Source organism: Papaver somniferum, chromosome 3, assembly GCF_003573695.1.
Source record: "Papaver somniferum cultivar HN1 chromosome 3, ASM357369v1, whole genome shotgun sequence".
NCBI lineage: Eukaryota > Viridiplantae > Streptophyta > Magnoliopsida > Ranunculales > Papaveraceae > Papaver > Papaver somniferum.
Genome location: NC_039360.1, coordinates 83,325,058 through 83,340,005, shown reverse-complemented (window position 1 = coordinate 83,340,005; position 14,948 = coordinate 83,325,058). Strand labels below are relative to the sequence as shown.

Below are 14,948 nucleotides of genomic sequence, written 5' to 3'. Positions count from 1 at the left end.
AGTGCAACGCTCCTTTAAACGTACCATACAATTTCCTATCATCACCATCCCTGACTATTTTCATGTTGCCAAATACATTTGCATCGGCTACAACCGTTAGTAATAAACGTAGGTAATACAATTCACCGGCATTGGGACTTACAAAGTATATCTTTGCAATTTCAAAACCCTTATTTCCTTACCTTCCATTTTTCATGTCCCATACAAAATGTTGTGGAAAATCTTGATAAGTAGCAATTGGACTCTTGCGATAATACTCAAAAAACGCCGTCAATGTTGATTTATAGTTTTCTACAGCAATATTAACCTTTTCCATTGACTTAGTTGCATCATACATGATTCCTTTTTATCCTGGAAGATGAACAACCATTTGAACTACATTGGGTTCTTCCTGATGCACTGAGTGACCGTATAAACGCCAAGCGACCTCAGGTGGCTTAATATACCTTGCATCAATGTACTGTTGCACCTCATCACATTCACCGACTATTAGTGTTGCATGATCGTGACCTTTATAGACATATTTGTGTATGTGTTTAACAACCCTTACACCCTCATAGATCTCAACATTAATGTGGCACTTGAATATCCTAGACAATTATGGGTTGTACGAAACAACATTTGTGTTGTTCGCTTTGTATCCCTGCGGAAAATCACCTCCTTCATATTGTCGCGACGACAATATATTGGATATCCACCTTCGTCCAATATATCGCCAAATTCGGCACATACAAATTTATCAACCTGTTCAACTGTCTTAATTTTTCCAGGACCATCCAAGGATATAAGAGCATGCATATGAGGTAAACCATGTTTCTGAAATCCAATTGTGAACACATGAGAAACTACTTTTTCGAGCACATTCCCTTTGTTTATTTCATTCATCAACTCGTCGCTCTTCAACTCGAAAACACCAGCTATGAGATCAGGCCGATCCGAAGCATACTGATGGGGTGGAAGCTCATCTTGAATTGATGTTCAACGCGGCTTCGCATTAATTGTTAGGAAGGATAATGATTAAACCGTGTAATGTGCATTGAATCTTGATAAATCTCACACATATGCCTTGGACCACCAATAAAAGTCGGTCGTAACACGTATGGCTTACCTCCATCATTTTCTTCAGATAACACATGCGCTTTTGTTCATTTGTTGCCCAAACACCCACCAAATACTCTTGAAACAGTTTTTTTGCTCTTAGGATGGTAGAATACTCGCCTAGACGCTTTAAAAGACGGAAACTATAAAATTATTTTGGATTTAACCGTTTCATAGTATGTTTTCCTGTGTCCGGATTCACATTTGGATGCAACTCATCTCATTGTATGGAAAGAGTAGAAGGTAATGCAAGGGCAAGTATGTAGAGTGACACTCTGAAATATGTTTGAGTCCATTTTTCCCCTTCCGATGAAGTAAGATATCTCTGATGTTAGGCTTTTGAAAACCATCTCCAGGTAGTATAAGTGAAACTTCGCCAGCCGCTGGCAGGTTACAACGCCTTCCATTTGTAGTTCTGTTATAGTGCATGATGACTATGACATTTTGTTCGGCGAGATTGACACTGCTCAGAATCTCTTGTGCGGGGAATATTTAGTGAAAAACACATTAAAATTATAAATTAATTTTCTGAATTGTTCCAAGAACGTCTTGATCCAGTTGGGGATTTCGTGTTGCACGAACATCCAAGGCTTGAATAGGATCATAGACATACATATGTTGATAGATTTCCCTCGTCAGTAGTAACATTCCGGTGTTGTGCCAAAGTTTCCTGTGAATTGCGAAGGATTTCGAGTCATTACCCTTCAAAACCAGTTTGCAACCAAGACTGGTAATATATTCAAAGCATTTTACTTTCAGATGTGATCTCTGATAAACCTCAACTTGGCTTCTTCTCCATCAAGCAAATTCATTAGTTCCTGAGGAGGCTCTAGCAGCGCTTTGCAAATGTTGGATTCTTCTTGGATGAGTCGGATGTCCTCTCATCGATCCAGTGCAGTGCTTAACACACTGGACATTCAATATCCATTTTACAAATCATCTTCCTCATCATCCGAAAGACCACAAAATTCATCAAAATCATCGGATGTAAAATCTTCGTTGAGGTAATTATCTTTTGGAAGCATGTCTGCTGCAGGAACTGTGGGAAAACAAGGCATATCGTGAACTAATAGAATAGAATCAGAGATTACACTTTCACGAACTTCACCATTCTTGGTAAAACTAAGAATTAAATGAGAAAATATGATCTGAATATTTCATTATTTGAAGAAGAAAGATATAAACATCATGAAAGAATCCAAACAACTCATAAATTCATCATTACTATGCAAATATATAGAAATCTCATCAATTACATGATTTTTGTGCCATCTGTGGGAATCGAACCCACAACTACATGGTTGTAAACCATGCGCTCTACCAATTGAGCTAAGACAACCAATAACACTAAGTTAAAACTCTCGAATTCATGACCATCATATACTTACTGCCTTGTGGAAAGTAGAACCTGAACTTTCTGCTATATTAAATCAAATGATCCTTAAAGAAAATCACCTTTTAGTTGCAAAATGAGATGTTTTTCAATTATTTCTAACAATTCCGTTACCTTGAGTATTTTCCTTTCAAGATGGATTTGCATCATCAGGGCCTTCAATAGAGTACACATGTCCTGCAACCCAACAGAAATGACCAAAGACAATCGGATGAAAGTCGTAAATACTTTTTGATGCAAAGCACTGAAGTGATTTAATCTCCAAAAACATATTAGAAAAATAGATAGAACTAAGTTGTCATATCTAGAGTCTGACCACGATAAGATACCCAGAACCAAAGTTCCAAGGCATAGGAAGCATTCGACCATCAATTCCAAAAAGAAAAAGAATCTCACTTATCTATGAAATAAATCATCTTTTAAGTACATCAGAAGAACAAATTATTTCAATCTTACCCGTACATACCATCATTTTATCTAAGAAACAGATCTAAGACATTACCTAGAGATATCATCTCATGATTCATTTTGACCCGCAACTCAGATGAGCTAAATATCACAGGCTCACAGTAGTATTGGGTGAACAGATTATTTTGCCGAAAAACAAACAAAGCGATTACATTTTAAAAGGCATCAGATCAAAATCCTAAGCACCTACAGTCTGTGTGTTATGCATCTGATAAAATCAATTCCGAAAACAGGCTTTGCGGCAGGCATGTTCATTGAAAAAAAATTCATGAGAAACTCTAGTAAGTTAATTTATGAAAGACAAAAATACTTCAAGTCTACATCACCTTCACATGATGCACCGCCATCATGAATTCACATATTATGATTCCATTGTCATTGATGTGGCACTTTAATAAAAATTGAAGATTTTTAAACCATCACTATTGTGCTCTCTATCCTAGCAGTGGTATTTGGAGCAGCAAAATCACTTCCATTCAACACAAACTGACACTTCAAATTAAGTAATACTAAACACCATTGGTTGAAAATTTAATATCCACACATTACGTTCTCATTATAACTTATTACCACCAAAGAATATGATGCTACGATAAGTATTAAACTATTTTTGTAAATTCTTAAATTCATGAAGGAAAATGAGACGGTTCTGATTCATAGCTAATTATCAATAAATCACAATAAGGCTCATGGAGACAAACCTGATAAGCCAATGGGTTGCATGGCTATGTATTTTAACTTACAAATGGTGTCACACATGACATAGCAACTTGGGCCAGTCACCATGGGTCCATGCCTCAAATGCGCAACAATATCGTCCTTATATGAATAACAAAAACTTATCAAGGGTCTGCTTTCATCAATAACAACATATTGAGTTAACCCTACATATGAATCACCATTTTTAAGCTTACATGAAGTGAAACCTCTTATGCATGTATTCGTATCACCACAAACAAAATGTGAATAACAAATAGTCTCGCTTGAATGTAAGGAGTTCCTAACTTAGTCACAAAATAAAAATAGTTGCTTTAGAGATGCTACGGAAGAAAGTCTCCAGCCATATGTCTCTCAAACAAAGTCACTACCTATATCAGATCTATGCATGTGCAGTACCAAATCCGCCTATATCTCTTATCAACGAACTATGAAACACCCATTAACATGCATACCATCAGACTGTTTTACGGTTGGCGTGTTGATGTCCAATGAAAAACGAAAAAAAGAAGGTCGACCTATAACGGGGTTGCATATATCGTTGAAGTTAAATGCACTCTAGGGTGTTTGGAGTGTACAATGTACTACCTAGATATTGCTATAGAACCAAAACAAAAGCAACATGTGACAGTTCTCACATTTGTTACTATGACATTTTGTCGGGCATATTACACTCCTCCCCTCCTATTTGGTTGGTTGGACAGACATGGGATGTGTGTCGGGACGAATGTATGGCATTTGGCACGAAATTTCATTTTTTTCTTTTAATTGCATAATATTTCCAATCCTACATTATGTTCGCACTTACATTTTGTAGAAAAAAAATTTTCCTCGTTTCTGGAAAAGATAAACTTTCACTTTTTCATTTTAGCCTATTTTTACTGAAAAACTGAAAGTATCTCTTTTTTCCAAAAATAGAGGGAGTACTACATACATATATTCAGAGCTGGAGAACTGCAGCTTCATAAGTACACTTCCCAGTTGAATACATACATGGTAAAGTTCGATTCAGGGGAAAATACGGGATAGGTGGGTAAGTTACTCCAATCTGTCAATTGGCTCCAAAACTCACCGAGGCCTAAAACTGAATGGCTATTTTTGAATTTATCAATTGGTGTAAAAGCAAGCAGCAACCTTATGTATACAACCTAAACCACATAAATAAAGCACATGTCACATAAGCCTTCTCGCAACATCTCTTTCATATGGCAAAACTATCAAACCATCCCCTTCAAATTAAACATTATAGTTGTTTAAAAGAGGTAGAACTTATAGCTGTTTAGAAGAGGTTCCTCGTACAGGTCAGGTATTGTTGAGAACATTATAGCTTTTTAGAACTTATACATGGCTAACATACGAAATACGTATCAGGTGCTGGCTAAAAATATATAAAATAATCAATTATAATTTCACTAATCCATCTCGGTGAGTACTCTCTATTCATGTTCAAGCCACTCTTAGATTACTGATTTTCGAGTAAAACAAATCAGAATAAAAAATTACATGCAAGTAACTTCGTGATGGTTCTTATAAATCTCCTCAAGATGAATCTTATAGTTGGTCGAATTTGACTAACACGGATGTATCAAAAGCATTTGCAAGAGAAAACAATCAAGAAAATGAATTAAAAGAGGTAAGAAAATGATTGAAATAATGGAACCCGGAGTTACGGAGTTTTGACTCTAAGTAATTGTACCTGAATAAGAGATACGACTCAGGATTTAGCCAACAAAAACTCATAGTTCAGATTTCTCCTACAACAACAGCAGATGCAACCCCTTTGACGACTTTCCTAATGAAAGAATTCTTAGACTCTTGTTGACATCAACACCTTCATTTTTATTTCAAATCTTAAACAAACTTGTACATGCATGTGGAATTTTACTTAAAGGTTTGCCAGCCAAAGACAATCTCCGTCGAACCCCTGCGAGTCTATAAAAACTTTTAATCGAGCTTCCATAATTCTAAATCCGGTAAACAACACAATAAGCAATTCATCATCGTTAACATTATTAGAAGTAATAATGACAATATTAACAATTGGTTTTCAAGGATTTCAATGATAATCCATATTAAACTTGCAGAATAAACATCTGTTCTTTGACTTACCAAATTTATCTTAAGTAGTTTCACCAAGGGTCGAATTCATCATAGACGCTCATTAACACTAACATTGTTAGCAACCTAAGAAGGCATGTTGGGTTCTTTTTGGTTGTTGTATTGTTACTGCGCAATGAAAATGCATATGGTGTTTTAAGGTGCTGCAAGATTGAGTGAATGTGAACAATCCGTGTTTGCCATTTTTGTTTAATTTGTTGATTAACGTTCTCTCTCAATGTGGTGGGATTTACCGATTCCAGATGGTGAGATATAGCTAACTTTTCTCTGAAAACCAAACCTGAGTCTAATCAATCTGCCTACACCAAATTAAAACCCAATTTAATTTCTAAGAAAATCCCCGTTTGTTTACCTTATCGATTTCTTTTTTTTTTGTGACTTTGCATGTCTTCCGCTGCATGTTTTTGAAATTAAACTTCCTCTCCATCCTCTTTGAAATTAAACTTTGCCTCCTAAATCAATGTTATAGTTCCTACATCAAACACATAAAGCAAATACAAATTAGCATATATCAATCAAGAAGAAAAAAAATCAGATTTAAAATTTCTAGGGTTACCTTCTTCTTCCTGTCATCTACATCGTCCTCTTTGACAAAACTAAACATAAATTGCAGAATCAGATTAGTAACACCAATCGCGCCACGTCGATCAAAAGTAGTAAAAATAAATAAATACAGAGATAAAATTTATAGGGTTTCAACGTGATTAAGATGTATTTAGATCAACAACAGGATATAAAGAACTCAGAAACAAAAACAGATTCCAATTCTAGAGTTTCGCGAGAAAGGAGAAGAACCGTAACAGCAAGAAGGAAGAAAACGGTTTTATGTGAAACAACCGAGAACCACTCCACCCTATTTCTGTTGACCCCCATACGCACCCCGTAAGAATGCCTAAATTTTCCAGGTCGTCCAAGTCATAGCTCGATCCGGATGATTCCGACAGCCAAATCAGGGTCCCCGTCATATCCTGTCCTTCCATTGACTCTCCAATCTCAAAGTCAAAGTACACCTTTTTTTTTTTTATAACAGTGATGATGATAACACAATTCCCATGATCAGGATATATTTTCTTTATTTGAGGATAATTTAGATAATCATTATGATACTTGTTGTTCACATGATTACTCCACTAGATGGCCATGTCAAATCTGTAGACGAACAGTAATTTCAAAATTTCTATAAAGGAAACATTTTCATTGATGACAACAGTTCCCTTGATCACGGGAGTATCATGTTACTGACCCCATATTTATAACAGAACGGATTCCACCACTCTCCATTACATTGACTTTCCTTATGAAGAAGAGGCAAAAAATGGGGGGATATTAAAGAACAACAAACAAAACAAAAAGAAAGATGAATTAATTAAATTTAAGGACTTAATGAAGGCTTATAAGTACAAGGAGACTAGCAGAATCAGGTGTTTTCGCACAGCTGAAAAATATACTCAAGGCCATTGCAGAATGTTCCTGTCTTCCTCTTCTTTTGGGTTGTTTTTTAACACTTAAGCTCGAAGGAAACCATTCTCCTCTAAATATGAAACCACTTGATCAGCCATGTCAAATGGAGAAGAACATGGTCCATCTTTCACTTGTATTACAATCTGAGATAAAGAAACAATAAACAAAATCTAAGCTCAAATGTCAGAAACAAAAAGGATTTTAAAGTAAAGAAAACAGATGCCAGCAGGCAATACAAAGAAAAAACACCTTTTCATGCAATTCAAAGTTTCAAGCTAAGCAAACATTTAAACCTGATGTCTGAATGTCTATATTTAATCGCTGCTTCATAGATTGTAAAGACATGGAAAAGTGCATTTTTCCCATATAACATATCTTTTTCTATTTTTAAAGACACCCTATTATGTTGTGGAACTACATATCGTGCATAGAAAAGGATACATGCTCGATAAATGTAAACCCACAATTTTGGTGATGTTTCAAAAGAGAAGGCTCCAGCCTAACATTCTACTAGCGCCAATATAGAGTGAACAGGTAAGATAGGCATAGTTCAAAGATTCCTTACTTATTTCTGTAGAAGTTCTCTAAACACAGTAACAGCCTAAGGTTTCCTTCTTTCTCTCAGTTCGCATATATGTTATGAATACTGCATCAAATGCCAGTGTACTGGATTGAATGATGCATGTCACAGTTAATTGCTTTTAACAGCCAGATATATTCAAGCTAGGTTTCTACCACAGTTAGGTGTGCCAATATCCACTAGACAAATGTTTCTGTACATACCTCAGAGTTCAAAGGTGGTTCATACGGATCATCAACTCCAGTAAAACCTGCAGCCAGATATAAGAATGAGCGAAAAGGATTACCTTGTTCAAAGATACAAATATAGTAACACTGCATACATGATCCATCAGACTTGTTGCCATGTATCTTATTACAACAATCAGCTTGACTGACTATTGACCTTTATCTGAGAATAGGGCTGTTTCAAACTAACCCTCAATATCCTATGGACTACAGAGCTATCTTAAGTAGGAACATGCCTTCATGGTGATCAAACACTAACTGAGAATGGTTGACTAAAATCTGAGAATAACTTGGAAAAGTACAAAATTCAAAATCTCAGTCCTTGTCCAGAATAGTCTGTGAAGATACCTTTGATCTTTCCTGCACGAGCAAGTTTATATAGGCCTTTTGAGTCTCTTGCTTCACATATATGAAGGGGCACATCCATGAAAACCTGGAAAAAGTTTTCAACCACGTTACCACCCAAAAGAGTTTCTTATACTCGAGCTCTAAATCATCAATACAGGAGGCATCTTACCTCGATAAACTCCCCATCTGGAACTAGTGCACGGCAAGCATCTCTTTCCATTCTATATGGAGATATTAAACTAGCAATGCAAATGACACCAGCATCTGAGAAGAGTTTTGCTACTTCTCCTACAACAAACACAACAAAAATCTTTACTATCATTGGAATAGAAAGCATAAAAAGAAAACACTGTGAATCTCCTAAATAACAATCCAAAACGTGCTCTAACATCTCGGAGTTGACTGAAATGCTCAAGTTATACTAACATTTTCACTCTAGGAGTTAAGAACCCTCACAGAATCTAAAGCAAAGGAAGATGCGATAAAGAAAAACCTACCAATTCTCCGGATATTTTCCGAGCGATCCTCTGCTTTAAAACTAAGATCCCGGTTCAAGCCATGCCTCACATTGTCACCGTCAAGGATGTAAGATAGCTTTCCTTTATGGTTCAAGCGCCGACTTAAAGCACATGCTACTGTACTTTTCCCTGAACCACTGAGTCCTGTAATCCATATAACACATCCTTTTTGCTGAAGTAATTGTTGCCTGTCAAGCTTCCCGACTGAACAGTCATGCCATGCAATGTTTGTCGACTTTCCAACGCTTGACACCTTGATAGTCTTATTCCCTGTTCAAATATAAGACTAAAGGCGGTTGGATTCAAGATAAGTAGTACATAACCAAACATCAAAATTCCTACATAGTACTGGTTAGATTAGATGGGGTTGTTGATCCTTCTGTAAGCAAATAACACAAGTTACACAACAAACAAGATCAACTTAAACCTAAGGTCAGTATCAAACTCAAAAATACAAAATCTTCACATAAATTTGAGACATTTCAGGACGACATTTAATGGATCCAACTCGGGTAACACAATACACTCATGAAGCTAGCAGTCAAAACACAACCTGAAATATCATAATACTCTAAAATCCAAAATGAAACATAAAGATAAGTCAGAAAGTGATTAAAACAAAAACCAAAAAACTTTTTTTGCACAGTAACCAGTCAATTCAAATATCCCTAAACAGAGAATATATCCAAAAGAAAACACAATATTGCCTAATTACACTAAAAATTTCATGCAGAACAAAAACAATACCAGAAATGCCAGGACAATCACAATCAGATGATTGTAATTCAGAATCTTTAGAATTTGTGACAAAGTTATCACCCTTCATCCCATTCAAGTAAGTCGTTTTAGAATCTTCAATCGCCTTAATTGGTTGCAGAAAATTTGATCTTACATTAGATACACTAGAGATACACAGCTTCCGATCTAATCCAACACCCACATTAATATTATTAGACAATTCCCCAAAATGTATAAACCCTAATTTCGTAAACCCCGTATTTAAAGATTCAAGTCCCGAGGAAGAAGAAGAAGAAGACATTAAAACTGGTTTTGCTCTGACTGTAAACATTTCTCAACAGATCAAATCTGAACAAAAAAATTTACACCCCTGGAAGGAGAAATAGAGATACAAAATGGGTTTCAGTTATTATCAATCAAAGATAAAAAAAATGTGTGATTTTTATCAAAAAAATATTAGGGATCAAAAGTTTAGATTTTTTAATGGGTTTGATTTTAAAAAAAAAAAACTGTTTATTTACTGCAAGAAGAAAGTGGGGGAGGAATGTTTTGAAAGAAACGGTTAGAAAGAAGAAATGCAAGGAGATACGAAAATGATGGTGCTTCTTTCTTTCTTTCTGGATTCTAAATTCTGAGGGAGGAAGAAGAAGAAGTTTCCAATTATACTAAAACTTGGTGATTCCATCATGTCTTGAAAGCTGTGTCAGATTCCACCCTTCAGGCCTTAGCCTATCTTCTAGTCAGACGTACTACCAACTTTTTTTTAGAAGCCTATTTTTGTCACGTCACATTTCAATAGAGGGCATCACATAATAGGACAAAAAAAGGTCACTCATAAATAATATTAAAAACCTCTTATCTCAAATAATTTTGTAATGACCAAACAACCCTTATTTAGTTAATTTTAATTTAATTTAATTAGATAATAATTAAATTAGTGAATTTTGTTATATACTTGGTGAATTCTGGGACAAAGTTATATACGGTTGGGTTTGCATAATTCCAAACCGTAACTCAGTTTACGGCTGGGTTTGATTTTTTATGTTCCAACCGTAAATGTTCCTGTGATTTAAATTTTGTTCTTACGGTTGGAAAAAGAAAACTTACGGCTGGGAATTCTACCTACGGTTGGGTTCGTGGCTCTTAAAACCCAACCGTAAGTGTAGTTTTACGGTTTGAATTCAACTAAACCTAACTGTAAGTTCTTCATAATCAAATTTCACGTTTAGAATTAATACCGAACCTAGCCGTAACACTAGCAGAAACGTAACTGAAACCCTAATTTTACTTCGATTTCATTCAATTTAGCATATTTTAAGCATAAAAACGAGTAAACAAAGATGGGTTTGTTCGATTATTACCTAACATATACCATGAAGTTGAATTGAAGTTGAAGTTACTGTGGAGGATAGGAAGAGAAGTAAAATGCGAAGAGGAGCAGTTTTTTTCTTGAATTAGAATAGAAAAGATTAGATTTTTAAGTTTTTATTTTAATTAAAGGGTAATCTAGATATTTTATATTTGTATTAAGATATCCCATAACCACTTTTTTTGGACACTAAGAATCCAAATAAAGCCCCTCTATTGAAGTGTGACACCCGAATAATAGCCTTCTTGTTTTTATCACCTTATCCTATTCAGATTTGGACAAGAGCAACAAATATCATGGTTCACATCTATTGGTCACCTCATCGTATGACCGATGGGGACTATTCTTCATGGTTTAATCGATCAACATACTTTTTGTGTTACTATATAAAAATCTATCTACAGATTTGAAACACTTTTCATGGCGAAAAAACTTTAAAGAAAATCTATCAACACAGCCCAAGCATGTGTCCATGGAGGGCCTACGAAGTGTACAAAATGTCGGTTGTCATGGTGTCAATTTGGATGGAGACTGTCGGGTACCAAGGGCTGCACGCACAGAAAGTGCACATAGAGCAAAGAAAGATGTTTCGTACAGTAGTTTATACAGGCATAATTTTCATTAAAGGAAAATTGTCCCGGTGATACGGCAAGTAATTAAAACGATGACGCGACAAAAAAGAGATTCATGAATCTTATTAACTGATATTTATTTTTCCTTTTTTTGATCCATTGAGCATTAACTAAACCTCATTGTCTAACCAATTTAGTAGGTATAATATATAAATGACCTTCTAGGTGCAATATGTTCATCACCATAAATCTTTTATATATCGGAAAATAGAAAAATATTCATTTAGAATTGACCAAACAAGTTAAGATGCTAGAACCTGAAGAATTTGCGATCATAGTCAAATTGATACGTTAGGTAGAAGAGTCTTCATCTATGGAATGTGAAGAAAGTCTTACTTTTATCGAAAGATCTAAAAAAATCGAGAAAAGTAAAAATTTAACTTTTTTTAATTTAACGAAAAATCTTTTAAAAACACATATACATAAAAATAAAAAGAACCTACATACACAAAATATGGACCCTTGCTAATCCATGTGGGCAGTGACAGGTCCTAACACCTTCATTATGTGAGTATCAGTTTTTAAAATGTCTCATTTTCTCGCTCCATGTAGAACAATTTAATTTTTATTTAATTACGTAGTTAACATGGATTACATCAAGAAGACGTGTTTTAGGGACACATAATGACCAATGACCAACTATAGAAAGCTATCAGCAATATTCATGCAGGAGCAACCTACAATTGCACCCACACACAGATAACTTATTTACAATGTTCTGATAACAATAATAGATAACAGGAACCCTAGAAATAGTAAAGTAAAAACTCTGCCTCTTTGTTAAAGAAGACAACCTTGAATTTATCTTTTCATTTCATAAGCCAAAACCGAGAGTTAACCATTCTTATATAGCATTTTCTTACAATGACGCGCATAACTTATTCCTAGCCGTTAGCCACTAACAACTATTTAAACTCTCTCTTAATGACTAATCAAACCCACTAATTAAATTTAACTAAACTTAGCTAGGGGTCGTCCTAGGGATATGACAATACTCTCCCAAAATAAGAGATCCTTGTCCTCAAGGATATAAAGCTGGAAAATGCGCCTTGATATTGCTAACATCCTCTCAAGTGTTGTCTTCTGGTGATGCATTAGACCCTTGCTAACCAAACTGTAAAGTTGTTGTAAGAGATAACCCTTTCTCCCAAAAGAGTAATTGGCTCCACTATTACATGTCTTTGTTGATCTACTACTGATAACTGAGGAGAAGTTGTCACTGCAACTCTTGTATTCTTCTTGAGCTGTGACACATGGAAGACTGGATGGACTTTGGAGTGGGATGGTAATTAAAGCCTGTAAGCAACCGAATCAATTCTGTTTACTACCTTGATACGCTCTTAGTACCTTGCATATGTTTTGAAATTCTTCCTCAATGTTATGAAAGTCTGTCTATATGATTGCAGCTTGAGATAAACCATGTCATCCAACCTTAATTGTATTTCAGTCCTCTTCATGTCAGAGAAGTACTTTGTTCTTTCCTGAGATTTATGTAATAACTCTATGAGTTAGTTGATCATTTGATATATTTCGTTGATATAATCCTCCACATCTGCCGCTGAAGTGATTACTGAAATAGGGAAGGCTAAGTGAGGAGGTGAGTACCCATAAAACGACTTTATAGTGTCATGTGCATGCTAGTGTGGTAATTTGAGGTTTACCACCATTCAACCAACGATAACCACTTCTGCCAAGCCTTTGGTTTATGACCTTTCATGCATCTCAAAAAATTCTTAAGCCATGCATTCACCTTATCTATTTGCGCATTAGTTTGGGGGAGATAGCAGTGCTGATATGTAGGATGGTACCAAAAATTATCGATGAAGATCTTATTTCTGTCAGCAGTAATAAAGACGACCATGAAGTTTGAAGACATGACTCAAGAAGTCTTGAGACATTGTAGCAACAGATAAGGGATGACTAAGATCTATGAAACGACTACATTTAGTCAATCTTTCTACCATCACAAGTATGACATCCTTCCTATCTAATTTGGGTAACCCATCAATAACTTTTAGAGAAAGATGCATGATCTGGAATACGAACAAGTTGGATAATACCTGCAAGATGGGTATGCTATCTGTTATTCCTTTGAAAAACATCATCATTTCTCATTATTGTCTAGTAAAAGTAAGATTCCGCTCTCTGGTAACTACCTTGTATACCAGAACGTCCACCAATAGTTGACGAGTGTAAAGATGATAAGATTGATTGCTTGATGTCATTAATGGTACCCACATATAGCCCGGTCTTGTATCTTAATATATTATTATTGTAACTGTAATGCTCCTTTGATGAAGGGGAGACTAATAATTTTGTAATGAGAGCTTTAGCAAATTCATCTTATTTATAAAATCTATAGGTGTATTCTGGTTGAGAAGTTGAATGATCTGACAAGAAGAAGATGACATTCTGGATAAAGCATCAATAACTTTATTTTCTAAGCCTCTTTTGTATTTGATCTCATAGTCAAAACCAAAAGGTTTCATTAACCCCCTTTGTTGTAATATAGTTGTCATTATCTACTCTATGAGGTATTAGTGCGGGTACCAGAATACACCACCAACTTTTTCTTAGGAAATCTGCATGGACAAACTCAATACAACTCCGAGAGTTGAACTCAATCAAGGAATAATATCTAGAGTTATGTCTCTCTCTCTCTTGCGATTAGGACATATACAGAATCAAATCCGTGAACCTAATCACAAAGATATTACTTGGAGGGTACCAAAAACCAATGTCCAAGAATCAATCAAGTTGTATCCAACAAACTAGTCGGATGTATCTACTTTGATTGATTACCGCATAACCTGTTATTAGAGCATAGATCGGTTGAACTCACCAAGCGTTGGTATGTCAAGTTTAGTTGTCATATTTTAGTATCAAAACTCATCTAGAGTCGCTTGATTAAATACTAGAGTCAACTTCATTTAGGTTAGACTAGAAAGTCTAGGAATGTTGAGACATACAAGTATTACTCTGAAGACTAAAACGACGACATCATACTTACACTTGAGGTTAGTAATATTGACTTGATCTTGTTTCAATTCCTAACGTATCTTTCAAGTCGTGCTATATTGAAAACATAACATGCGAAGCTGTATTTATTGTATATAATACTCTAGTGATGAGACTTGGCCATAATAGTATGATCAAAGTATCAAGGAAGCATAATACGAAGTATAAACGCTTATCTTTTGGAATTTCGTAAAGTCGACATAAACATAATATATTGTGTATATTTATTTGATTATGTGTGCATCGTATAGGTATGATTTCAT

At 35.3% G+C, this 14,948-nt stretch overlaps 1 protein-coding gene and 1 non-coding gene across 2 annotated transcripts; both read right to left on the bottom strand.

Moving 5' to 3' along the window:
• Positions 1-2,364: 2,364 nt before the first annotated feature.
• TRNAV-UAC lies at positions 2,365-2,437 on the bottom strand. The gene has a single exon. It is a non-coding gene; the product is annotated as a tRNA-Val (tRNA).
• A 4,523-nt stretch (positions 2,438-6,960) lies between these two features.
• Positions 6,961-10,399, bottom strand: LOC113356681 (adenylyl-sulfate kinase 3-like). Its single transcript, XM_026599888.1, has 6 exons — positions 9,676-10,399; positions 8,908-9,198; positions 8,580-8,698; positions 8,411-8,495; positions 8,039-8,085; positions 6,961-7,398 (listed from the first exon to the last, which is right to left on the bottom strand). The coding sequence occupies exons 1-6, from the start codon at positions 9,995-9,997 to the stop codon at positions 7,300-7,302; spliced, it is 963 nt and encodes a 320-aa protein (XP_026455673.1). The 5' UTR covers positions 9,998-10,399; the 3' UTR covers positions 6,961-7,299.
• Positions 10,400-14,948: the final 4,549 nt, after the last annotated feature.

What these genes read in the sequence shown, in the direction of transcription:
- LOC113356681 (XM_026599888.1), bottom strand. Translation starts at nt 9,997, where the DNA reads ATGTTTACAGTCAGAGCAAAACCAGTTTTAATGTCTTCTTCTTCTTCT. An exon ending in GGAAAATATCCGGAGAATTG is followed by an intron (nt 8,699 to 8,907) that starts GTAGGTTTTTCT and finishes TGTTTGTTGTAG; the next exon opens with GAGAAGTAGCAAAACTCTTC. An exon ending in CAGATGGGGAGTTTATCGAG is followed by an intron (nt 8,496 to 8,579) that starts GTAAGATGCCTC and finishes AACTTTTTCCAG; the next exon opens with GTTTTCATGGATGTGCCCCT.